We start from the raw sequence: 27,204 nt of genomic DNA, 5'->3' as shown, positions 1-27,204 counted from the left end.
TCCATTTATGTATCATTTGTTGTCAGTTCTTCTTGTACGTATTTCATGAAAGACAAACATCAACACTGGATGCCCTTTATATTTTTATTTTATTAATTTTTTTCAAAATATATACACAATATTTACAAAATGGCAGTTTATCATGTCAGATCTGTAGAGGCATGGGATAGGGAGGGAGGAGGCATTGCAGATAAACCTTCAGCTTCAGTTGTTAGTGAGCTGCAACATAAACTATTAAAGCATTGCAGACGCAATACAATACTTACTAGTGAGAGTGACTAGTTGCACATGGCAAACGGTCACAAACATACTAAACATAAAAGGAAAAAGAATGAGAAGAGAACAAATAGTGGTTAGAGATTTGTAGGAGGAGATGAGGAGGGGGGAGAGGAGGAGAGGACAGCATGCGGGGGAGAGGAAGTAAGAGAAAGTGAGAACAGACAAATTCAAATGAAGAGTTAAAAAGAAAACGGCAGGAAATGAACACAGCTGAAGTGAGGGACGTGGGAGTTGTTCCAGTGTCAAATATTGAGGAAGGAGTTACAACGACTGATGGGAGGTATACAGTAAACATGGGAGCAAAAAAATACTGAAAACATGACTCAGGCATTGGAGAGGAAAAAAAAAAAAGGAGCATCCAAAATGAAAATGTGTACTGTTAGTTGTCTGGGGTGAATTTTCTACTAAAAAAATAAAAATAAAATAAACAACAAAGCAAACATCCTGGTGTTTCAATGCTGAAAACCTGAGACATCAGATGTACACACTTTGACCATGTGTAAAAATCTTACATTTACACAAACCAAAGGCAACAAACAACCATCAGTCAAGCTCGTCACATGTGAAGAAACCAAAAAGAGTTAATTTCTTAGCATGGGAGCACACACCAGCACTTGTCAAATGAGAAACTGTCTAAAAGAAGAAGATTGCATACTGAGAAAAATAAAATATTACTAGATGTAGGTTGTATTTCGAGGATAAGGACGTGTTCTATATGTCCAGACACATTTTAGATGAGGGATTAAACTCTCAAAACTAAACTCTAATGCAACTCTGTAACTGACTTGAGAAGGTCTGTCAATCTAGCAAACACAAGTCAGATGAATCGCATCTATAAATAAAGAGAGTGAAAGAAAAGAAAACCTAAATTATCACAATTTCTTTACCAGAATCAAATCAATCAAAAACTGTAAATGCATCTGGACAAACAGAAGACCACAGTACATGTTGACTTTGTCATCACTGTTTTTAAAACTAAACAGGAATCATGTTGCACAGAAAGACATTTTAAATATTTGGGTTAGCAGCAAACCACATTAGCAGCACATCAACATTTTCCACATTTCATAATGTGAGGCTCCCATGTATTTTAATCAGCTGTATGGCTTCAACTTCAGTGGGTCAAACCAAGACTTTGGATTGCTCACAATTCACTCTCTCCGGCTGGCGTCTGGAGGTGGTTCGCCCACTTTATCATCACTCCGTGTGCTCCTGCAATGCAGCAGTACTACGAGCTGAAGAATGAGAAGTCTGGTGGTGTGTGAGAGAAAGGTTTAAGGGAGTGAGGGAAGGGAATAGCAAAGAGGACAGGGGATCAGATAAATGAAGGGGGGGAGGGGAAGAAAGAAAACATGTTGAGATCATTGTCATTACAAAACATTTGCTGAAATAATGAACAGTTAACAGTCGGGAAACAAATCCAGTTTTACAGGAACATTTTGTCAACCTGATAGATATTTGTCGTTTTGTGGAAGTTGTTAACAATATGTGCGTTTGGCAATGGTGGTCCCATTCGTCGCTCAGTGTACACTAGCTTAGTATGGAACAATCTGCCAACACAAAACTGCCACAAAACAGGCAAGTGACACAAATGTGGCAACGTGTTGTTTTTTTCTTCCTGGAGGGACGATTTTAACAACCAAATGTTTCATATCACTGGAAACTGAGCATGACATCGCGCCAAAATCTGGTTCAAGAGCCTGTGCTAATGTTTTCAGGCTGTGCTGGGACAAACTAGCACTAAAAACTGGCAATTATCAACTCCACCACTACATCCACTGTGATGATGATGATGATGAAGACATAACACACAACCCGATCCAGACCTGTCTGCATTTAAGTTTACATATTCACATAAATGGTCTAAGAAGAGTTTCGCAAAACAAAAACAAAAATCACACTTACCCGTGTGTGAACAAAAAATCCTACACTACGCACCAATTGAAAAAAAATCACAGAAATATAATACAATATTTACAAAAATATACTGTTGACAAGTAAACACGTCGATTGTACAGCAGGCCTGCATCCACTCATGTTCAGGTGAGTTACACCAGTCTTAAATACCTCAGCCTCAAGATTTCTACAGTGGTAATTAATACTGTTCAAATGAAATAAAATTATGAGGAACAATGCTGACCCAATTTTATAAATTATAAACAATCATTCTATAGGTGGATGTTATAGGATATGGTGGAAAGTCTTAAATATTCTTTAGGGGTACATTTCCTGACATTTTCACGCTGTCTAATGACGACTATTTTAAGTCTCCTAATACATTTTGTTTTTCCAATTATCACCTAAGACATTGCGCACCACCACAATTATTATTCTAGATCCTTTAAGTACAAACCTTCTGAAGATAAATGGACCAAAATCACATCAGAGAAAAATCCACAACTCCACTGCCACAAAGAGAAACATTTGATTTTCATTTAGAGTGAATAGTTTCCATAGACTAGAATGAAGCTACAAATGCGGTTTTCATTTTAGAACATTTTATCAGAGCTACTGGAAAAGTGGACATAAAAGCACTTTACTCAACTTGGATCTCCCTTTTTATTAATTTACCGTCTACATCAGTTTAAAACTTGTGTTTTGATTTAAATACTTTACCATATCACTATTACCATATCAACAACTGTGTGTGTCTGTGCAGCAACAGTTCTGGGATGTTACTGCTTTTTTGTCATTCTAATATATTATCAAATGTGTTATACTTAATTCATCTCTTCAATATCAACTTGTATGTTTTTATAAAAATCTGCTTTGCAGCTCCATAATATTTTTTTCTTTCGTTGAGATAAAGGCCAATACTGCTGTCCAAAAAACACGAAACATGAAACATTTAACACAGCAAATGTGAGGCAACATCTCTGTTGTGACGTCATCCACCTCCTTCCAGAGAAGTCCCTTTCGCTTACCAGCCTCGCAAACACCAGAGCCAGATGTAGCATACAAACCACTCGTTGTTATTCCCTCTGGAAGAAGCAGCAGGTTTCCCACAGATGCTCCGCTGCGCAGAATTCACCCTCAGCTGTATTTGAAGATGGCAGCTTAGCTGCCCCTGTTTCTTTTGAATAACAGCTGGTGAGGTGGAGACATTGATGAAAGATGGGCTTCATCACTGCGTTGATCGGGCTGTGCTGGATTCCAGCTGCTAGCAGAACTTCTACCTGAGGATGATGGAGGCAGATTCCCTCTCAGCATCTGGCTGCTTTGATTCTGGAGATGGAGCTCAGCTTCGAGTGTATGGAGGAGTGAGGAGATGATGAAGAACACTTGCCTGTATTCGTCATCATACACAAAGTCAATGCTCATTAGATTGAGACTTTCCCCAAATGCTGGCCAACGACTTCATAACTGACCAGGAAATGACTACTACTTCATTAACTCAGGAACAATACTTTAAAACTTCAGTCCATTGCTTTCAGGGGCCATATGATTGGGGATATGGAGCAAGATGAACAGCCAACTGTAGATACCTTGAGGAAACTGGGTGCAGGGCAGGACATACAAACCACCACCTCTTCTTTCAGACAAACTGCTGGTATCTTCTCTCCTCGCTGTCTCACAGTCTCTAAGAGAAGAATGTAAAGATGACTTGATTCTGCAGGCTTGACTTCAAACAGGAGACAGCTGGATGACTGACTTGAAGCTTCTTTGTAGTTTCCTTTTGGTTGACAAGGCTTGAAACTTCAGGTCTTGGAGCTGTTGACTTGAGGGAGGAAAAAACATGACAGAACACTGTTAGCTTTGACATCTGATGGTGGTAAAGGAACAGGAACCATGTGGGTGAGTGCCTCTCTGATCTGGTTCTGTGACTTCTTGTCCTCTAAGTGCTGAGATTACATGGTAATCCATAATCTAAACTGTTCACTCACTTTTCTGGCATTATGAATGTAGCGAGAAATCTTGGGCATTAGGCTAACCTACAATATAAGAGTGACAGTGTGTGCAGACTCGCTCGGTTCTTATTGGAGTGTTAGAAAAGGACATCTGCCTTATAAGATCTGAATCTTGCAGCAGAGTATTCTAACACATCTTTCTATATGGGTCTTCAGTAGTTGTTAGCCTCCCAACTACTCTATCTGAACTGGCTGAGGTGTCTGAAGTGCAGTGCATTGTATTGTATATGTAAGGATCCATGATGGTCCCCTAGCAACTCCCACCCCCACTCCCTCAGGAGGCAGCCAAAGAGGCTGTGCTGGTTTTGCAGTCTATCTTTTCGGGGTCAGAGGGTGTAAAGGTGACACCTAGCCCAGTAAGAAAGGCCATACAGGAGTCTAAACAAGTGAAGCCCAGAGCAGACTGCACATACTGCACCGGCAAGTCGGGCCTGAACCTGTGGACACAGGAAACAGAGAAACGGAGATTAGCACAGTTATAAAAAAGGACCTAACATTGCAAATAGACCTTTCTGGAAGTTGACTTACGTTTTGACCATGGCCCGAAGTGCAACCTTTCTTTCCCTCTCTACAAACTTGTCAATGAGGTATGAAGCCATGCGCGGGGCTTTCAGGTACAGCTTAAAGAAACGGCGATAGTTTCCTAACGCCCAAGCAGCACGAAGTTCAAGAGCATGACACACACACACATCTGCCCGCAGCGCCGGGGTCAAGTACACCAACTCAGTGGTCAGATCTGAAGGGGAAGATAAATGTTAAAAAGAGGAAGGAAATGCAGAAGTGTGAAATGTGATGTGTGGTAGTGTCTCAGAGAAGAACAATGTGAGCATACCTCCAGAGTTTTTAGTAAAGATGTAATACAGCAATCTATATGCTGTAAACTCTCCAATGTTGTCTGAGGGATGGTCCTTATACAGGGCTTTCAGCTGGGTCTGGCACTGGTTGAACTCTTCATGGTCTCCCTGAACACAAACATTCAGCTGGTATTTAAAAAATTCACTGTCATCGGTTTTAGCTTATGCAAAACTTAGGATGCAAAACAGACTTGCCTTTTCCAGAGCAATGCGTGCATGACACTCGTACACTTCCACTGTGAATTCAGTACGAACTCCCTGGACCTGGATTATTACAGGGGGTGAACACACATTTTATAAACACAGAAGAAAACACAGACAGAAGTTAACACTGCAAAAACATAACAACAGAGAGACCAATGAAATGAAAACTAACCGTGAGGTCCTGTCGAATGGATTTCATCTGTTCGCAGGCATAGACATAGTCCTGGTGGGTTTTCCAGTGGGCCTTCACAGCTTGTATGGATTTTCTCAGGACCTTGGTGAAAAATTCAGAAATAGATAAAAGTCTGAATCTTGATCTTTCTGTGAAGTAGAAGATAATATAAATATACTCTACACAAAGTAAGCTTAAAACTAATAACACATTTATTCAGTATTTCTCAGACAATGATTTGTGACAGATCTCCAAAAAGCTAAACATTGTCTCTGGACTTCAAAACTATAGTAAGAATACATTAAAAAGGCTGATGGAAGAATACAACTTACATGCACGGGGCGCACAGTGGAGGGGTCCGGGGCACAGGTGAGTCTCAGGTAAGACTTGGTGATGTCCTGGCATGTTCCCACAATAGGGCAGTCCTCCCAACTGAGGCCCTCCTGCGTCCCATCGGGTAGGTCGAGGGCATTGATGGAGAGAACGAGGGGCTCGGAGCGAAGCTGCTTGTGAAAACGAGCTGCTCTGCTCTGCTTCTTTGCTTCTCTGTTTGGGTCGTGGAAATCCAGCCCAGCATTGCCGCCTTTCCTCTTTTTTCCAACAGTTGAATTGGAATCTTCCATGTTTCTGGAAGAATAAGTTAAAGGTTATTTACGTGGTATCCCGTGGCATAGTGTAGTAAAACAAACAGTGATCAATGAGAAAAAGGGCCTGATTAAATGGTTCAATGTAATTTGTGTAGTAACATATTTATTCATTTACCGCCTTCCTCTGTTGGCTTTTCCTCCTCTTCCTCTTCCTCTCTCTCCACCTCCACGTCCTCTGTCCCTGTCATTACCACGACCACGTGCTCCTCTCTGACTTCGGCGTGACAGCTGAGGTCGGAGGTCACTGGAGATGCTGCTGTCTGACTGTGAGCCAGAATCACTGGGAACAAAGAGACATGAGACATTAAGAAAGGAAATACACAGAACATTCACAATAACCAAAGAAAAAGGAGGGAATGTGTCTTACCTGCGTCTATGCCTTTGGTTGCTGCGGTCTCTGTGTCGGCCATGGGAGGGGGACGGGGAGCGGGAGGATGAACGGGAGGAACTAGAAGATGGACTCCTTTGAGAGAATATGTTCCTGTAGTGGCCCAGTCTGTGTCCACCACCCCTGCCTCTTGATGCTGCAGCCGCTGTGCTTCCACCACGGCTAATTGAGCCATCTGACGCCCTCTGGGGTACAGCTTCCCAACGAGACTGCTTGACCTTTAGCCTACAAAAACAAAGACTTAAATCTTAATGTGCGCGCAACCTGCCGGGAACACTGTCAGCTTAAAAGCTTAAATAGCAATTATTATATACACCAGGCAAACACCAATATACTGGACTCACTCTGGCAATGGCTCACGAGTCCAATCAATGGTGTAAGCAGAGCCATCCTTTAACCGGTCCTGCAGAACTTCCTTCAGCACCTTCTCTGTGCGATCTTTGTCCTCCTCCGTCTCACAGGCTGTAAAACAGCGCTGCACATATTCCTTCATAGCTTGGGGCCAGTCCTGGGGTCTGGAGCAAAAACATTTAAGTCAACATATTATTGAAAGACGAATAAAAACAGACAGAATCACTGGAGACAGACCCGTTCTCACCGTGTCTGAGCACCACCCGGTGCAGCACTGGCACTAGCCGGGGAGGAAGGAGTTGGATTCAATCCTGAGGGCTGCTCGCCTGGAGGGAACGTCTGATTGGAAATTGGAGAACACTGAACCTGATAGGGCCTCTTGGGAAGATTGAACTTAACAGAAGCTGCACCAGGTGCCTCTGTGAGGGCAAAAATATACAAAAAGGTATAGAATTAAGAAATAAAACCTGACAGGGAAACATCTGCATAACTAAAACTTAAATGTGTTTTAAATCTCACAAAATCCAGAAGCACAAAACTTGACTTCCTTAGAATAAAGTGTTCTATTCTCTCACTGCAGAGCGTACAATACAGATCTGGCATACAAAGGAACTGGATTCAGAAAGCAAAAGCACAACATTTCTCCCGGCATCATCTCAGACCAAGCTCCTAATGGGATGAGATGTTCTTGATTGGCCCATAATCGGGCACAGAGCTCTCTGATTGGTGTGATTTAGAGACACGGCTCGAGCATCATCACAACTGTTGCTAAGTGAAACACCTGCCTGCACTCCTACATTGCTGTGTAAAAGGGCTCCTGGTACAGAGAGACTCTGCCTCTATTACAAAAACAATCCTAGTCACGCACACTGCCTGTATGTAGAGGGCAAGACAATCCTCCCTGTTCTTATGCATGAATACACTTACGAATCATGAGTAATATGTTTTCTTTGTTAGCTATTTATAGTTGAAACAAGCATGTAATCACTGCACTCAAATATAAATATGGAAACTACTATAGAGTCGAAAATTTTTATACATGTAAACTAGCTCACAAAAGAGTAACTCTTACGTTTCATGCGGTGCCACAGTTGCTGTCCTTGTTTTTGGTTTTTGTTTTTGTTGGCCTCTCCTCTGCCAAGCCCTGGTACATACTGGCCTTGCTGCTGCTGGGAGGTATTCTGAGAGGGCTGATAGGTGTTCTGGGCCTGGAAGCCCTGTCCATAGTTAGGCCTTCCCTGGGAATGATTGTAAACTTGCATTTGGTTTGGGTCACCAGGTGGGTATGACATGGAGTTATTGGCACTGTAAGCATTTTGTGATGGAGGAGGAGGGTACTGGGAGTTGGGTGGGGGAGGAATTGGTGGGGGTGGAGGAGGAGGGGGTTTCTCTGAGGTGGTTGGGCTCTGGGGTGGCTGGGGAGTAGCAGGGGGAGGAGGTTGTGGTTGAGACGGGTAGCTAGAGGACTGATCTTCCATTCCAGGCACTGGAGGAGGCTGTAAAAAGCAAGAAGGAAAAAAGCTATTTTAGCCATACAAAAAAAAAAACTCTTAGAAGCGTCAGAAATGGCTGACATGGATTACACTGTCAATTTCACCATACTATTGCAAAATTAGTTAATCTAAAAGAAGCCTAATATGGTCACTGGTCATGTCCAGTTACTTTGTTAGGTAGTTCTTGCTTTACAAAACCAAAAGGATCAGTGACAAAAGCTCATCAAGTTTGGTCTATAGTTATTCCTGTGATGTGATTAAAGGGTCTATGAATAACTACAAATTGATTTTAAGTACCTGTCCATTAGAGGTTGGAGTTCCTGGGTAAGGCCCTGGAGGTACACCATACTGATTTGGAGGATATGCAGCTCCATACTGAAAATTCAGTAAAACGAAGTGTTGTTATTATACAACCTTCTCCCAATCTCTCAGCATTAGATGTTATTTTGGGAGCATCCCATGTATAAGTCTTGCAGCTTAAAGTGTTTATACACACGTTAATCTGCATTTGTATTAAATGTTATTACGGTAAATATAAGGATAGAACAAATTCCTTTCTGTACTTACTGGACCCATGGGGTAGTAGTAGTTATAGGGGTATGTGTATCCAGGATAATGCTGCTGAGTTTGCTGGTACCAAGGATAGTACTGCTGCTGTTGTTGTTGTTGCTGCTGCTGTTGTTGTTGTTGTTGTTGTTGTTGCTGCTGCTGCTGTTGCTGAATGGCAGCAGAGTCAGTCACTGCTGGCTGAAACTGACCGGCCTGAAATAACACAGATGCACAAATAGCTTTGATATTTTAATCTAGAACAGACATTAAATCATCTAGCACAGAAAGAGAAATTACAATGATGCAAGAAAATTCTAAAATAAATATTTGTGAAACTAATCACAAACCAACACGTACTATAAATATTACACATCCATAAGCATTTATGCACTACAACACCATTTCACAGCAATCTGGTTGGGGTCACTCTTAATTGGGACTTGTGTTGCACGTGTTAATGGTTTGTATTTCTTCTTGTGCCACCTTTAAATGTGGTCCAGGAGATTGTGTGTGGAGATCCCAATACCAGGTCTACAAAAAGATAGACACAAAGAGGAAAAAAAGCAAACCTCTGCTGTGGTCCGACTGGCTTGCGCAGCCTTAGCAGCGCTCTGATTCTTGCTAATGGATGCCAGGGCTTGTCTTGCTTTCTCCCACTCTGGGTTTTCATGGACCTGGCTGTCTCCAGTAGCACCGTAGGACCTGCCATCAACACATGGGTTAAAAAGGATGTTTTAGGGATTGTTATGCTTTAACTTGATCAACAACAACACACACACACACACACACACACACACACACATTATAAAGTCTTGAGATTGAGGAACACAACTGCTAACGGTTGGTTCCAGAACTGACACAAGTTAGGTGACCGTTAGCCAACCGTTGGACAACCGTTAGCCAACGTATAAAACACAACGGTTGTTTAACAGCTAATAGTCTGACAGCTAACCGCTAATTATCTCGATTAAAGCAACGCAGCTATCCGTGTTAACGTCAGCATGTCGACGGGTTGTCTCTTAAACTAAATACATGTAGCATTAAGTTACCGTGCGCTGACATTAACTTATTAACCAACTGCACTGACCCGGTACTGACATTACGAGTACGAACGTTGAGCAGTAACCGTTAACCAACGGCCTGTACACCCTCAGCTCCGTTAGCACAAGTTAATAATCACTAGCTCTGGATTGTAGCTCGATACCACACCGTGTATAGTAGCGTTACAGCCTCAGTCACTGCACATTGTGGGGCTTCTTTATCTAGAAAGTGTGACCTACCAGTTGGTTGTAGGGGTTGCTTGTGTCGTGTTGGCCGCCATTTTGCCACAGACTACAGTTAGCGCTAACGCTAGGGACGACTTCTCGCTAGCGCACTCGGCTAGCGTCGTTAGCGTTAGCTCTGCTGCTACAGCGAAAAGGTAAACAAGATGAAGACGGACACGATAATCGACCGTCTGATCTCAAGAAGAGCAGTCGGCCGACCGCGAATATAACGCGGCCAATCGAAACAAGTCAAACGTTGAGTATACTCTGAGTAAAGGTGCAAATCAAAAACATAAGGTGACCATTGCTTCCTTCTTCGTTGACGACCAACTTCGTCTGTGGAGATACAAAATGGCAGATAGCTAAAATTGGCCAAGTCAAGTGACGTTGTGGGTTAGCTTGTTCTTGTTGCCCGGAGTTTGTCCTCTCAGGCAGAGCTCACGCCCCTGTTTCTCCCACCTTCTGCTCCGTTCACTACTTGTTCCACCAATCAAATGTTGAGCTTTGGGTTTAGGTCAGAGCCGTATTCGCCCACTAAACCCGTCAATGATAAAGAATGGGGCCGTGTTGTAATGCCTGACAGACAAAGCGGAGGGCAGTAGTTTCTAAATAATTCCTCACTTTGCTGAAGTTAGTAGTGAAAGAAAACTTTATTAAACTCCCATCATCAATAATATACATCTATATATATCATCAGCTCATGTTGTTAGTTAATGTGCAGCCAACATGTCACTATTTGAGAAAAAAAAAAACCTTATTATTATCCATATTTGGGAGGCTATAATTGTATCCAATCAATGATACCATGTTTTTACTTGGCAAAATTCATATATCTTACGCATACTCATTCATTCACCTCCCTGTGAAGCACACACAGCTGCAGGATGTGTGTTTGTGTGAGCGCATGTGAGAGTGTATTACATAAAGGAGAGTCATTTCCTGTCAGACACTCACTCCCACACATGATCCCCCCAAATCATTCAAGCCTTTTGGGAAGTCTCTCTGGACTGCAAATTATATTTGCAACTGTTGTGAAGCTCACGGTATCTTTTCAAAAGATAGACTCCACTCTGGAACCAGAATAAAAATCACTAATACATCAAATGTATTTCATATAGTTTTCTTTAAGTTCAAAGTAGTCTAAATACCATAATGTTAAAGAGAAATCAATTCTTTCCTTTTAAATTTACATAAAAACAGTTTTACTTTTGTGGACATTCTCCCATCTGATGTCAGGAGCTTTCAAATGGATAAAATACTGTATTAGTAGCCTATTTCCAGCCAATTTCTCACACTGAATGATATCATCTGCCGGCTGAATGAATAATTTGTTCCCATTGTTGTCTTGTCGGCGACATCATCACACAAATATGTTGAGCATTTGTGACAAGACCTCACAAACAATGACTCGCTACCAGGAACCACTGTGTGAATACCTGCTGGTAATGCTTCTGTTTCTTTAACACATGAGAGGAAAGCTGGATAACGCACACTCCTAAAAAGCATCTCTACTCCACGCCTGTTGTTTTATTTATTTAATGGTTGTAAGAGTGAATGAATGTGAGATGATTATGCACCAGACTGACTGACACCCTTTAAAAATGTGATGTCGTCAGTAAAGTGGTGCAATACACAAGGGTTAACCTCACAGACTGCATTCTATCATAATTACAGTCAACTGTAAAGTCCTGTGCGTAACATTTATTTATGTATTCAGATGGTTGCTATCTGCAGCTTCACTGCTACATGCCACTGAACACACACTGGTCCTTTAAGTCAAACCCTTTATTATGTTTTCAGTGTGAAATTAAATGTTTCTGCTGTATTAAGCATAACTATAGCCTGAAAAGAGTCTTTACCGTGTGAGTTTAGCCCAGTGAGGTGACCACTGAGGACACTGAGGTCATGGGTTAAATAAGGGTTTTTTTTTCTCCAGAAATTTGGTGGTTTTAGCAACCTTGGGGTATATTGTGTTCAACAATTAAAACGTATTTAAGGCTGATTCAAATATTTTTAAACTCATGTATAGAGTTTTGAAACAACATTTTCACATTCATGTTCAGTTACACTTTATTTTATTTTATGAGCAAGAACTGTGTAATATGTTAGTTAATAAACGAGGACAATAATTAGGGCAATGAGTCGAGGCACATTATTTAGTTTAGTTGTGTTGAGTTTATATGTTTTTAGCCAACAATTGATCCTACAATCAATCATTGTCTATGTGCCTTAAGCGAAATACCTCCTGACCTCCATTGTTACATAAACTATTAAAAACACACCATTCATTCCTTCATTACCATGACAAAATATGTTGTCCTGCTGCTGTAAGCATGCTGACTACACAAAAAGTTTATTCATCTTTAACTGAAAGTCCCCCACAAATGCACTATTTACCCCAAAACTACCAGAACCCAGCTTGTTATTATTTAATAGAGTTTTAATATGAGTCATATATTTGTTTTCAGGAGGAACTAATGTTGTTTTTGTCATGTGATTTGTTCACAATAATAAAAAAATACAATATTGCTAACCTCATCCTTTAAATAAAACTCACAGAGAGTATAATTTAACAGCAAACTGCATTAAAACATGTAATAAAATAACTCATTAGCAGTGGCAGGATTTGACTCATGGGCTCAGTATTTATAAATCCTGACCGCAGCCATATTTTTCCATAGTAACATAAAATGAAAGTTGGCATCATGTCAGTCACAGTTTGATACTTTTTAACTGGATATTCACACATAAACTTTATTCAACACACTCCCAGTCATCTTCATCATCCTGTTAACAAACTATGGCTCACACTTATAGCATTATAACATTAACTTGATCAATAAATCGACTCTGTTAGTCTCGTTTGTATTTAACAATGTCTGCTGAAGTCGACACTACAGCCTCTTTGATCCAGCTCTCCCCAATAACTGTCGCGTCACTTCCTCGCCCCATGCCCATCCCTTTGGAAAGAAAAAGAAAATTCACACAGACAAACGACGGCGAGAAAAAGAGCGAGGGAAAAGTCGAGAGGGAAGCGAAAGCAAAAAAAAAAGCCAGATGAAAGAGTTGGATACTGAGGAGGGAGCCCACCAAACACCAGAATATACCCTTTAAAGTAAGTTTTTCCATACTTGTTGAATGTTTTGCTGACGCTCACTCAGGTCGATTGATTAGTTTTACATTGATCCGATCGCTCCTCTCACTGCTCTGCCAGTAAGTGTGACCATCGCGTGCTCTTCTGATAAGTTATAAAGTATAGATTTAACTAATATAATTTATAATTTACTTTTGATTGTGATTGGAAAGCCCTGAGTGTTGGGGTTAGGCCTGTGAGCCCCCTCCCCTCCCAAACTCTTAACTCTCTCACACATACATAAAAACCACTAAAAAGAAAGATTTCTTTATTCTGATTTCAAGTGTACAATGCTGATCTAGTAACTTATTACAGTGGCCTTGCCTGTCACACATGATACAATTTATGGGGCTTATATTGGCTCCCACCAACTGTAAAGATTGGTTATTAACTTAATTATTAACTTCAAATGTTACATTGTTGGTCTCAACAGGAATAGTTTTTCCATGTTGAAATATAAATGAAAAGTAGCACAGTTTAATTATTTTTGTGTCATCGTTGAAGGTTTTTTTTTTTTTTTTGTAGAGAAGTTTGTTTTTGTCCACATACACACACCCCTGAGGGTAGAGAAAAGTATGTGCTAGCGTTGCATGAGTGTGTTTCAAGTACAAGTCTCAGCATGGCCTTCACAGCCACCAGTGCCAAAATGCTCATTGGTTTCCTACAAAGTTGCTCAACATGATGTGAAGTGTTGACGCTGCTCTGTCTTATCAGGATTCTGGACTGGGACTTCAGTATTTCTGCACGTTTTTGTTTTACACCGTTATCTCACAGTGTCACATCTGTCACTTAGTCCATGCTATCATATATAAATAAGATTTTACCCTCTTTTTTTTGTCTACAGTCATGCCGCTGCACAAATCATCCCGGGCCCCTCGCCTGGACCCTACCATGATCTCAGCCCCGCTGGGTGACTTTCGCCACACCATGCACATTGGGAGAGGAGGTGATGCCTTTGGGGACACTTCCTTCCTTTCCACTCTTGGCCCGAGCCAGGCCAGCCCAGACCCAGGTAGTCCAGGAATCGTGCCGGATGCTGACCCTCAGGTGGCGGTCAACCACAGTGATCTTTACACAGATGCTCCAGGAAGCCCACAGAACAATGAGCTTCAGCACTCTGAATCAGTGTCTTCATTCACCCTGGACCTGGACCTGGATCTAGGCCCATCTATGCTGGGGGATGTACTGGGTGTGATGGACGGTTTGGGGCTTGACTCTAATGAGGAGGATGTGTTCAGTACCAAAAGTGGCGCATCCTTGGTGGGCGCAAAGCAAGGGAAAGGAGCCATGGAGATGTCTGTGAACATGCAGAATGAGCTGAACGGGAAGAACTTGGTTGGGTTGGATACAAACCAGGTGGAAGACGGCAGGATACCAGATGGGAATGGAATCAAGCCAAAGGGGATACGACCTAAAGTGCGATTCAGTGACAAACGAGAGGAGATCATTCGCCAAGCGTCTGAGGAGGAAGAGGGTCAAGGGTTTGACTTCCAGGATGAGGATCAGCTGGCGTGTCGTAGTCCAACGAGGGGTGAGAGCGAGAGGGGCGAGAGCATAGGAGGTGGAGGTGAAACCGAGTTCACAAATCACAAAGTGGATTTGCCTCCTAGTCCGGCCTCCTCACATAGCTCAGAGTATGAAGGAGTCACCTCATTGGACAGGAGGAGGGTCGACAGCTGCCACTCAGAGACTGATTCAGAGGAGGAGGAGGAGGAGGAAGAGGAGGAAGTAGGACGGGGCTACACATTTGAAGACGAGTTTGATGATGAAATCGGTCTATAGGGGATCAAATACGGTTTCCCCTTAAAAAAAAAACAGATCTTTGCTGTCAAGTAAATCAAATATACTGTATTTTCTTAAACTCATTATCTCAGTATCATTTGAAGGGGAGGCTTTAACAGAATGCAAACTGGATTTTTCAAGTCTCAGAGAGATACAGTTCGACGATGTTGCTCAACTGGAAAATACATTTAATGTTTTATCTATGAGGGTAACAGATTTGCAAAAGACTGTTATTTTGATCAGAAACAATGTGTCATTTAGGTTATTACAGTGAAAGATTTTGTAGCACTTTGATTTATTTTTCTCCTGGAAGCTTTGCTATGAAACTGATCCTCAGTGGAAAGTTTGATTCAGGCTAAATTAATGATGCTTGCATTGTCTTATATTTGCCATTTAAAGCAACCGGCGTTGTGTTTACTGAGCTTTATGTTATAGTGCCTTACAGGGAGCTGTATGCTTCTGTTATTGTACCCTGTGTCATATCCATGTCTTAATAGTTATTTCTCATATTGCATGTTTATTACAAGCTGCATGTCCTCTTTTGATGTTTAAGCTTTACAAAATAGTTCCCAGAGACAGTGTCAGAAAATAAAGTTATCCTGTGTATGATTACTGTGAATTCGTCACATTCCAAATCTGAAAGTGTGAGTTTCTCTGGTTGAGACCAAATCTGATCTGTTTTATGCAATGTGTTTTCATACTGCAGTTATTTAGCATGTTTTCAAGTTACCAAAGCTTTTCTTTGGGCTGTGGGGCTGGACTAATACTAAAGCGCTATGACAATCATGGGATTTAAAGGTCAATTGTAAATCGGGACCAGCAGTGTATTTTTGTATGTTATTTGCTTGTATAACGCTGGCTTTTGAAAAGGTTTTTTTTTTTTTCATGATGCTGTAAAAGGGAGAGACCATTGTGCTCATCTGTTGAAAATGCTGGTTTAAACACGTGTTATCCTGTGGTTACGTAGGGATTACAGTGAAAACAATAAAACAATTATTGGGATTTAAAAATATTTATCAACCTTGGCTGTGACTTGTTTTTCTTTGGAAATTACTTCAGTATTCAGTGTGAATTTAAAGTTTATGAATAGCCACTTCCTGAAAAAAGTGATTCAGTGCTTTCCTTTTTTACAAATAAAAAACACAAATAGAGCAGAAGACTCTTTAAAAACATTAATTGAAGAAAACAGAACCATTGTTTTAAACATTTTATTTTAAGCATGCAATAGGGAATGCCTAAAATAGTTCATACATCTGTAAAAAATACAGACTAAAGTTCAACAGTGAAGATTGTAACACCATATGGCGCCTATGTTGGCCAATAAATGTCCAAAAGATCACGGCTGAGTTATGTACATTATCAAACATATTGGGATTTACTGCGCATTACACAACTCATGTAAATGCAAAAATCATGTGTTTCTCTTCTTCAAACACACACACACACACACACGCACGCACGCACGCACGCTACACAGATATTGTCCTGAACACATTGAATCCTGACAGAGCTGTGGAGATCATCACACCAGGTATCTGTGGGTGCCAGTGGAGCTCCTTGATCTCTGACTGACCCTGGTGCAGGAACAGAAGTTGAGGGGGCAAGTCCTTCACCCCCTCCACCCTAGCACCCACATCACATGACTCCACAGACAGATCCCACTGGCTGATGACATCGTCCGCTGCCGAGGCAGCGAACACACTCGAGTCCACGGGGCTCCACTCCACAGACGTGACTGGAGCGCTGTGCTGCTTGAAGTTTGCCACGGGCCTCCCGGTCTGCAGGTGGAGCAAGAGCACGTAAGTGTGGCAGTGTACAGGGTATCCGGCTGCAAAAGCATCACTCCTCTAACAGTAGCACTGATTTTTACATCTGTGTGCTTTCGGTTTGTTTCTCACAAGTTGCAACAAGACTAACATAGGCGTGTATTTTATTAGCAAATCAAAAACAAATTCCTTTATCAGGCCAAAGGTGGTAAGAAGACACCACCATGTTATTGTTAGGTGTGGTGGGCAATTATCTGATGGTGTAATATAACAAGTACTCAACACTGGCTTGTAGTTCAATAGTGTGTTACTTTATTGTGACACACTGATCAAACAGTAAGATCTTCACTCCCTTTCATACAATAATAAGTAATGACTCATAGCTGTCTAAGAACATTACTGAGTTTTTGCAAATTCAACTTTTTTTTTTACCTTAAACTGTCGCAGGTCCCATACTTTCAGAAGCCCATCGTCCCCTCCGGACAGGATGAATGGTTCGGTCCTGTTCCAGCTGATCACATTGACGTCTGATGAGTGAGCTTCACTGGCTGAAAGCATTGAATTGGGTGGGGCACGGATGTCCCAGACACGAATAGACTGATCCACCGAACAAGATGCAAAAACCTGTGGCAAGCAAGAGAGTACGGATCATGAGATTTGAACTTTAAGCTCTAATCTAAGACATCATTGGTCTTCCTAAACAAGGAACCGTATAGAAGTAAAAGGGTAAAACCAACATCAGGCTGTAGGACTTACATCACAAACCACTAACTAGTTTGGTGACTTGTTATCTGCAGCACTGAGACAACGTATAACTTACATATTTTAGTCTTTTGCGTTTAATTGCAACACTGCGATAATGTTCACAGGTGGTTTTTTAAAGATAACATAGTTTCATTCATTCCAATCATTCATGTCTCTCGCCTCACCCTGTTCTTCCATACAAACACCTGTACAGCACCAGTAAGCTCAGTTTGACATTATATAACGTGGAAAGAATTCATCCTCTGCATTTGAGTTATCCAACTATTTCAGATCAGTGCCTACTTCAGCTCTGTGATCAGGAGGCACCTAACATGCATGTCAAATCCCAATATGTATGTCTACTTTATATGTATGTATGTATGTATGTATTTTTGGTATGGGAGGAAACCCGCACAAACAAAATATGTCCTTCAACACTGAACCACCGCTCACTTAAGCACCACCTTCACCGCCTCAGTCTGACCCACTACGTCACTATTTTCCTTACACACATACCGTGGCTTCGGTGGGTGACCACTGCAGATCCTCCACAGACTTGCTGTGGGAGCTGAAAGGTCGTTGGTCAATCTGCCATGAAGTCCCTCCCTCTCGGGGCTCCCACACATGGATGTTCTTTTTGCAGTCTCCACTGACAAGACGACCTGTTAATAAAAGTACAAACACAAAACACTTAATTTCATTAAATCTACTTATCTATAATGAAAGTTTGTACCACTTTCATTCTTTGTGGTTGTGTGCACATTTTAGCACTTTATAACTACAACTACGTGTATCTGTTACATAATTCCAGACCAGTTTTCAACTCTGCTAAGGAGGTTATGTTTTGGGTTTGTTTGGCAGTTTCACTTAAATTAGGTAGAAAGCTGAGCCAAGCATAAGATTATTTTTGCGTCTGGATGGATCAGGATCCAAGGGTTTAAAGATTTAATGGACGGCACTTCATGTATAGATAGACATATTAATCGGGCTGATTTGTTTTGGCATTCTGAGATAATCTGCACCAGCCAACGTCTGCGCTCATGAGACTGATACAGCAAAAATGTCTGCAGGCAGCCGTGCCAGTGTGGCTGCTGTGGAACAATGTTAGCGCTGCCCTTTGTTAGTTTTGGGACGATGGTGAAAAAGTTTCCAGCCCTGTACTATAAACACTTTTCAACCAATCCTAAATGACAGCAAAACTAATCTAAAACCATTATTGGCTTGAAATCTACAGTGTAGCTCAATGTATTTTTCTGTTTCATTAATTAATAAAATATCCATCTAAAAAAAAAATGTTACTGGCTAAGAAAATAATGTATAATAGATTGTAATGTGCATGTAATAATGGAATTAGATAGGACTTTTCTTTGGTTTGATATCGTCATTTTATATATATATATATATATATATATATAATACCATTGATCGCCCTGCTCTCTAAATATTGGTCACTGAAAAACCCATATCGGTTGTCCACAGATTTCATTAATCTGTGTTACACCTCTGGAGCCGCTGTAACAAGTGAATTTCCCCAGTGTGCGATCAATAAAGTCTATCTTATCCATCTAATGTATAAACTCTTTTCATTTATAAGCTACAAACAACCAGCAAACATGTTGTGACAAGGACAATGTGATTTGGTTGTCCACTGTTCTCACGTTACTCACACATTACAAAGTAGATGCAGTCACACAAGGTTCATTTTAAAGTCAACAAGGCCAGAATGTATGCACGTTGTCTTTTTTCCATCTGTAAATTGCCTTGCAGGTAAAGGCCTTACCTACCAGGTACTGTAGGTGACCAATCAATCGCAAAGCCTTCAGTCATGTGTCCTGAGAAGCTGAAGAGAGCCGTGGCTTCCTTCTGCTGTTTGACAAAAGTTGCCATAGCGACAGAGCTGTGCACGGCTTCCAGCTGAGATTGGAGGTCAAATATTTCTACCTGTCCCTTCTCTGACCAGACAGCAGCCAATGACTGCACCCCGCGTTGAGTCACCTGGGGATTAAGAAGCAAAGTCAGTAATTTGGAACTTCAGACACAAAGTTTCAGCCTTAATGGCTCAGTTCAAATACTGCTGCCTAGAATTGACACACAACATACTCGGACTCTGTTTATCCCTCCATAGTGAGGCATCATGGCCAGTTCCATCTGTGGCTTCTTATCTTCATCCTCCTCCTCGTCTTCACTTTCTTCATCGCTGCTTTCTTCCCCCTCTTTTTCCTTCTCTGTTCCATGAAGGTTATGCATGCGCATGACAATGAGTCTGCGAGAAAGTGAAATAAAATGCATTTAAAAGGAGGAAGAAGAGTTTATAGCCTGTACAGTTTTTTATTTATTAGCAGTGTGCAGAAGATAAACTACTCGTGAGAAAAAAAAGTCTCTCTCCTCGTATGAAATAATATAATCCAAAAAATCTCTGAAAATGATTTCCATTAACCCTTTAGGGTTAACTAAGATGTACTTAAGGAAAGTCCCCATGACTTTACTGCTGTTTGGATTATGTCAAAACATAACTGAAACTGTGCAAAAAGAAAAAAAAAGAAAGAAAACAAACTTTAGTCTCAGTGTTTGGACTTCAAAAAGAAATCTGCAGTTTAAATGGACATATTTGGTATTTTCTACCACAGGCATCCACCTCTGTCCCACTCAACAAAAAGCTGTGTCGAACAGGACTTCCATTTAATAATAGGCACTTAAAATCAACTGAATGTATCTATTCTTATTAATACTCTACAATTATAATATAAAGGGACGAGTGTAAATTGATTTAGTGTCGATGTTATACTGTCTATATGGTTGTTAAACACAGGCACTGTTTGGCCTTTTCAGTTAATCAAAACTGCTTTTAACGAAACTAGATTAAAGATTCCTTAAATCTAAGATTTCCCTTAAATACAAAACATGTAGTTGTCTGAGATATTTGTAAGCTCGTGAGAGATAAAAATTAACCCCAGCTGTTTACACTGAGGAGTGAACGAATAATTAACAACCAATTAATTAGTAATGAATTAAGAGAAATTAACAAGAGTAACTGAACACTGTGCCTCTAATTATCAAAGGCCATCTAGAAACTATAGTTATATATATATATATATTTTTTTTTTTATATATATATATATATTTTTTATATATATATATATATTATATATTATAAGTAAGTAAACATATATATATATATATATATATATATATATATATATATATATATATATATATATATATAGTTTACTTAAGTACTGTTCTTAAGTGCAAATGTGGTGTTTTTATTTATTTTGGCTAATAGACCTCTGCTCAGGTGACGGTGTGCCAAGTTATGCTGGGAATTATGGGAGTTCACCAAGGTCCATTACATCCAAAGTCAACAATACACAGTGACTCTAAACCGGTTTGTATGTTGTTTGTTTACACTGGAAAAGTGAAAAAAAAATAAGAAGTACAAGTTAAGTAAAAACAAATATGGAGGCCTCAGTTCCTACAGATTTTAGACATCAATGTCTTTTGTTGAGATTCTGAATTCTTCACATCAAGTGAAACGCTGCGCACATAACCAGAGGTGTGTTAGCAAGGACTCAGATCTCAAGGTACATCGCCATGTAAGTCCTGGTGTCTAATAATATGCTATTATCCTTTCATTATGGCTGATTACCCTTGTTATATCTAATCATATGAACCTTCTTTCTTGGTTTGTTTTTGTTTTGATAAATTATTGTTATTTCTAAGTAAGTATTAAGTACACCCAGTTGTGGAAGAAACACTCAGATCTGTTATTTATAAAATAATTTACATCAAAATATACTTAAAAGTAGAAAAAGTAAAAAAAAAAAAATGCATTGTGCATCATATTAATATTAATAGATTATAATTACTGATGCATTAATGTGAAAGCATCAATTTAATGTTGCAGCTGGTAAAGGTGAGCCTTATTTTATTTGTGCCTTATGTCTCTCTCTAAATATTTATATACAATGCAGGGGAGCATGGTAGTGATATCTTCTCTCAGACTATAGAAATAAATAATTTTATTTGTTGATTATATTTAGTACTATTAATCTGTGTAGTGTAGTGGAATAAAAAACACAATATTTGTCTCTGAAACATGGAGGGGCAGAAATATGAAGTTGAACAAAAAGTAAATACTACAAGTACCAGCCCTGTTGCCTGGATACGGTTACTGATGCCTTCTGGGTGAAGCAAGGCTGTAACTGTGATCTCAAAAGCTTTAATTCCAGGGTTATTAACAGCCAAACAACATTTAACCCTTTAAAAAGGTATGTGTGAAGTTCACCAGGAGTGTTTGTACCTGTTGCTCAGAGCTGTATCCGCCTGTGTGCCCGCACAGAGCAGCATGGACAGAGGAAACTGCTCCCTGCCATCTCCATCTCCATCTCTCAGGACGTCAAAGCTCAAACACGGAGCACCTGAACACCAAAACAACAACAACAAACAAACAAACAAACAAACTGTTGATTCACCACTGCAGGTTATACACATAAACACACACACACATATACACTTACACATACACACACATATACATAGACACACACACACACACACACATATACATACACACACACACACACACACACACACACACACACACACACACACACACACACACACACACACACACACACACACACACAGGGGGGAGATGTAACAGAGAGATGTCAGTGTTGGCTAACTTTAGGTAACTCGCCTGTTTGACACTCGTGGTACATGCGGTACGCGGACCGGTCCATCTCCAGCTCCTCTCCGGGCCGCAGAGGCTCAATCCCGGGCACGTACACTTTTTCTCCCCCCTCTCCGTCCGGTCCTTCCTCCTCCATATCGACCCCTTCGTCGTCGTCGCTGCCCGCTCCGTCCATCTCCTCCATCTCGCCCCCTTCCTCAGCAAACGTGTCCTCGTCGGGCGCAGACATCTTGGCAAGAAAGGTTTACTTCCGGTAAGCGGAGCGTGGCCACGTGGTTTAAACCACCCTGCACTGTCACCCCCTCTCTCTCTCTCCCTCCCTCCCCTGCTGCCTCACTCTCTCCCCTCACTCTCTCCCCCATTTACGGGAATTCAGCTGGTTCCTTTGGCGCTTGGTTGCTGCCAGGAAAAATCAGACTTGCAAATATTTGTCTCGGAAATTGCCCACAAGTAAATTCTGCCTGATATTATAAGAGATAAGGGGGGGGTGATTTTTAGGGGTCGTCTCCCCCTTCCTCCCCACTCTTCCTCCCTGGAGAACATTTGAGTAAGAAATTAGGTGATTCATTTCCAATATTTCAGTGTCATGTACTGACGCGGGACAGGATCTCCCGCATGCTCTGAGTGAGTCAGATGATTATTTAGAGTAAAAGTAACACGTGTAGACCCGCAGTAGAACAGCCTGGTACGGAGACCGGGGTCAGAAACCCCTGTAGTACCTCTGGTGGATTTGGACAGACAGTCTCGATGGGCTTTAAGGTATTTGCCAGTAACACTGTGCGCTGTCCATAATAAAAAGTATTGTCAACAGAAAGTCCACAGAAAAACAGCACACATGAGGCTTTTCTTACATTTTTCTTTTCCTAATTTGTCCTAAATTTGTCCTTTTGGCACCATGATGATCTAACTGTTTTGTAATTTGCATTAACTCTGCATTATGTTTGTCCCAAAACCTCAAAATGATGACATAATTTCAGTGGAAAAATAGGTCAGTGAAGCCAAAAGTCTGTTCCCATTGTGGCCAAGGCAAAATACCTCTGTGCTTTAAGGATTATGAAATTTCAAGGAGGCTCCTGTTAGGACAATGATGCACATTATATGCGTGGGTGTGTACATGCAGGGGCAAGTGCAAACACCGAATGGTGCACTTTAGTTTCTCATGTAGATCTTGACAGAAGTCAGAACATCTCTGGAGTTTTTGTTTGGTTTTTTTCCCCCACCCAGAACACATTCCTCTCTCATCTGCAACTCGTCTATCAATTTAGTCTTACAAAATAGTTGTAAAGGATTTTCTTCTTAAAAAGTACAGACAGTGAAGGTTGAGCTCACAGGAATGTGGAAACTCTGTGTCCTGTTGCTGGAATGCAAAATCATCAAATTATTAACAAAATCTAATTAATTTTTAGCAGAATGGACAAAAAATAGAAGTGTGTAAGTTTTTACTCAGTGGAGGAAATACTCAGATCTTCTACTGAAGCAAAATACCACCATGACAAAAACAGTGCAGTAAAATATGCCAGTATTGTTATTAAAATGTACTTAATGCAGACAAAGAATCCCTGTGATTGTTATAATTCTATTAGGGTAAGCATTGTCACTGCATTAATGGTAGCAAGCTAACTGAACAACTTAATAGACTGTTGAGTAATTTAATTTACAACAATACATCATATTTATATTTATAGATATAAATATAAATATAAATACCTGTATGTATATATATATATATATATATATATATTTATTTCCCTTTGCAGTTTAGTAGATACTCCAGTAAATGTACAAGTACCTCAAAATTGTACTTAAGTACAGTTCACTCCATCACTGACACACAACAAAGACCACGATAAATATAGCTTAGAACCATTGGTGTATTATATCCTGGTGAGTTAAACCAAAAACTAACAATGTATATATCTAAATGTCTTTAATTTACAATTATGTACAAAAGTAAACACCCATAGACTATAATCTCTTACATTTACATAACATTCATTGTAAACAGTGATGAATTCCACATCAACAGACGATGGCTTATGTGCATTGGCTTGCTCAGCATTTATCTCTTGTTAGCATAAAGAGCATAGCTAGCTCTAGAGAGAGGATGACTATACGTTTTATTTATATGTGTGATATCAGTTGTTACTGTTGACAGTGAACGTAGCTATGTGGACTAACTTTGGACATTAAATGCAACCGGTGCATGTCACTTCATATTAACAAAGCTTATCGCATTGACACACAAACACACAAATATAAAGAAAAAAACATTCAGTGCCAGGAAATGTCTTGCATTTTGTGTGCATCATCGAAAAAGATCCTCTTTTTTTTTTGTCTGTAACTATGGCAACAACCACCAGTAGAGTCTGAATAGCAAGGGGCTCCAGACAGAAGCGTAGTAGGATAGGGACGGAGGACCACCATTGGACAGCGGCTGTGTAATGTCTATCATCCTGTCAGGCTGTCCTTCATCCTCTTCAGCGCTGATAGCTCGGGTTGTCAAGAGTCTGGCCCTCGAGGGGCCGTAGTCCTTCCTCTCAACAGAGGGGGGCAAAGTGGGCAGGGTGCAAGTTTCAATAGAGGGTAAGCTCTCGACCTGGAGCCATCGAGCAAAAAGTTCTGATGTTAGGTTGAGGAGTTCTTCAGGAGAGGAATGTAATGTGGAGAATTTGTCCAGGTCCGTCTCCTCCTGGAACTTCTGTGAGAAGGAAGCACAGGAGAAATTAAAGATTTACAACAGACAGTAAACAAAGACACAAAATCTCCAGGAGCTCTTATTAATGTGCCGGTATGACAATCATTGTTTGAATCAAAAAATGAAAAGAATGCAGTAAGGAATCACATGTTACATAACCAGAGATAGACATACAATAAGGTATTATGATGAGATATATCTGAGACAAAAGCCTACCCCTGTATATTTGTTCCTGCTAATAATTCTGTCCAGTGTCTGCTTCAGATCGAGGATGAGGGAGTGATTTAAGTGCTCGTCCCAGAGGTTTCTGAGGAGCACATGCCAAGACTCCAAGAGGACTACTGCAGCAGGGAACACACAACACTGCAGGGAAAAGGCAGAGCAGCACAACAACCCTAAAGTTAGATTTACTGTGCAAAACACACGTGACAAACCACCAACAAGAACCACATCAATTGCTCAATTCATGGTACAACAATGTTTTGCTAAACTGAACATTTACAAGGTTGAAGATGAAGTTAATGATTATCCCGTTGAAGAAATTGAAATGTCTTTCAGCACAAAGCTGAGTAGATTGTTATATGACTCATTTATTGCACATCAAACCCCACTTCCCGTTTTCATCTGATAAGGAACTCACCGGATCAGTGTCACACAGCATGCTTCTAGTGTAGTGGTGCACTACATAGTAATCTTTAGGAAATACTGTCCGCTGGAAGAGAAAACAAAATAACAATAAGAGAATAAACACTCAGCTGATGAAATAAGCATTGTTTATTGTGACGATTACTATACTGTAACTATACATACACACTGTAACAACTGTGTGATTTATATTTTTTTTACCTACAGTTGTAGCAACTAACCACAACTACACAATGTTTGATTTCCTAAACTTTGCAGAGCTATGCAGGTCAGTCGTAAACACTGTTTGTCATCAGATGACAAGATAGAGCTGATTATGATCTTCACCTTTGACCGCCTCTTTGTACAGAGGGTGATTAATAAGTTATTCTTTAAAGCATAGTAAACTACATTTGGTAAGAAAAACATGTCATTCCTACAGAGCTTTTCACTTTGGAAACATAGAAAGGACTAAAAAAAAAAAAGAAAGAAAGATGAACAAAGTCTTTAAACTTACAAATCCAGTTGGGTTATGGTCAATAGTTCTTTTAATGTTTTTCACGCCTTCACAGTCAAAGCCACATCCACCGCATTGGACAGTCAAGAGTGATAGCAAGAGCAAAACTGTTTGAAGCATGAGTAAGAAGGACAAAGAGACAGATCATTCAGTTAATTGCTGGAAACTTTCTGTGGTTTGTAGCTTGTTCAAACTGCATACCTACTAAGACACATTACATCATTTCCTGCCTCAATTAGATATTACTGCAAAAAAACAACATGAAAACTGGTCTGTTGTTGCAACAGCTCTAATTCAATTTAGACACCAGAAATACTATTGTAACAGTCCAAAGTGACACAGCAAAAAATTAAATTAAATGATTAAAATTGACTATAAATAGTTGTTATTTTCCCACATACTTGAAAAATAAAGTTTGCACACACACAAAAAAGAAGCATTAACATAAACTTTAGTTTCTCACCTGGCAGTGACATCCTTTTATCTTTCTAAGAATGTACACTTCTCCATTTCTCTTGTTGACAGCTATCGCTCTGCAGACGGGTTTCTGTGTCAGTCTGTGAAAAGCAAAGTTTCTTGAGGTCTCTGACACAGAGTACGCTGCCTTGTCTTCTCCTTCACGCCTTGGTATTTAGTCTCCTTCTGGACATCCCTTATACATTCCTTCCTTTTGAGTTCCTTTGGTACTTTCCAAAAAAATGCCTCATTTATCCTCTCACGCCATCCTGCTCTCTCACTTTGGATTTTCCCACTTAAGCCTGAGTGACTGCAGCCTTTCCCTTTGAAAGCTTTTGTTTTTTACTATATCTCTTTCCCTTTCTCCCTCTCCCTACTGACCTAGAATCTTCCTCAACAGCCTAATTTGAATCCCTCCTCTCTCCCTCGAAACTGGTTAATGGATAAAGCGGGAGAGACACTGGCCTCCTCTTCTCTATCTCTCCCTCTGGCCACTCTGTGTATCCTCACTCGGCTCAAAGTGAAAGTGCTATGCTGGATTGCTTGTCTGCTCCCTTTAAGTCTCGGCCCCTCCCACTGCCACACGTTTTACCTCACTATTGACTGACCCGGCCCCCTCCCCCCTGTTCCCCACATTCCCTGACCCCCACCCTCTTACCCCCACCACCCTCACCCTCCCCTCTC

The 27,204-nt window shown here is 40.6% G+C and overlaps 4 protein-coding genes across 5 annotated transcripts; 1 reads left to right on the top strand and 3 right to left on the bottom strand.

Moving 5' to 3' along the window:
• Positions 1 to 70: 70 nt before the first annotated feature.
• Positions 71 to 10,470, bottom strand: leng8 (leukocyte receptor cluster (LRC) member 8). Of its 2 annotated transcripts, XM_051405282.1 has the most exons (15): positions 10,126 to 10,470; positions 9,415 to 9,547; positions 8,864 to 9,058; positions 8,594 to 8,671; positions 7,876 to 8,299; positions 7,051 to 7,222; positions 6,797 to 6,967; positions 6,432 to 6,677; positions 6,180 to 6,344; positions 5,750 to 6,044; positions 5,418 to 5,519; positions 5,233 to 5,305; positions 5,020 to 5,145; positions 4,716 to 4,923; positions 71 to 4,624 (listed from the first exon to the last, which is right to left on the bottom strand). In XM_051405282.1, exons 1-15 carry the CDS (start codon positions 10,164 to 10,166, stop codon positions 4,462 to 4,464), a joined length of 2,592 nt encoding a protein of 863 aa, XP_051261242.1. In that variant the 5' UTR covers positions 10,167 to 10,470; the 3' UTR covers positions 71 to 4,461. The 2 variants fall into 2 exon arrangements, with proteins under 2 accessions (XP_051261242.1, XP_051261243.1); XM_051405283.1 differs by lacking the exon at positions 8,594 to 8,671.
• A 2,589-nt stretch (positions 10,471 to 13,059) lies between these two features.
• Positions 13,060 to 16,037, top strand: cdc42ep5 (CDC42 effector protein (Rho GTPase binding) 5). The gene is made up of 2 exons (XM_051406304.1): positions 13,060 to 13,225; positions 14,088 to 16,037. Exon 2 carries the CDS (start codon positions 14,090 to 14,092, stop codon positions 15,023 to 15,025), a length of 936 nt encoding a protein of 311 aa, XP_051262264.1. The 5' UTR covers positions 13,060 to 13,225; positions 14,088 to 14,089; the 3' UTR covers positions 15,026 to 16,037.
• Positions 16,038 to 16,219: 182 nt separating this feature from the next.
• On the bottom strand, positions 16,220 to 22,484 carry grwd1 (glutamate-rich WD repeat containing 1). Its single transcript, XM_051406303.1, has 7 exons — positions 22,235 to 22,484; positions 21,836 to 21,953; positions 19,636 to 19,798; positions 19,320 to 19,530; positions 18,052 to 18,197; positions 17,224 to 17,415; positions 16,220 to 16,803 (listed from the first exon to the last, which is right to left on the bottom strand). Exons 1-7 carry the CDS (start codon positions 22,455 to 22,457, stop codon positions 16,495 to 16,497), a joined length of 1,362 nt encoding a protein of 453 aa, XP_051262263.1. The 5' UTR covers positions 22,458 to 22,484; the 3' UTR covers positions 16,220 to 16,494.
• A 1,597-nt stretch (positions 22,485 to 24,081) lies between these two features.
• On the bottom strand, positions 24,082 to 27,062 carry zgc:174888 (uncharacterized protein LOC558116 homolog). The gene is made up of 5 exons (XM_051406305.1): positions 26,528 to 27,062; positions 26,065 to 26,171; positions 25,564 to 25,635; positions 25,140 to 25,286; positions 24,082 to 24,926 (listed from the first exon to the last, which is right to left on the bottom strand). The coding sequence occupies exons 1-5, from the start codon at positions 26,538 to 26,540 to the stop codon at positions 24,570 to 24,572; spliced, it is 696 nt and encodes a 231-aa protein (XP_051262265.1). The 5' UTR covers positions 26,541 to 27,062; the 3' UTR covers positions 24,082 to 24,569.
• Positions 27,063 to 27,204: the final 142 nt, after the last annotated feature.

This window comes from Dicentrarchus labrax, unplaced genomic scaffold, assembly GCF_905237075.1.
Source record: "Dicentrarchus labrax unplaced genomic scaffold, dlabrax2021, whole genome shotgun sequence".
NCBI lineage: Eukaryota > Metazoa > Chordata > Actinopteri > Moronidae > Dicentrarchus > Dicentrarchus labrax.
This window is presented reverse-complemented; position numbering and strand designations above follow the sequence as displayed.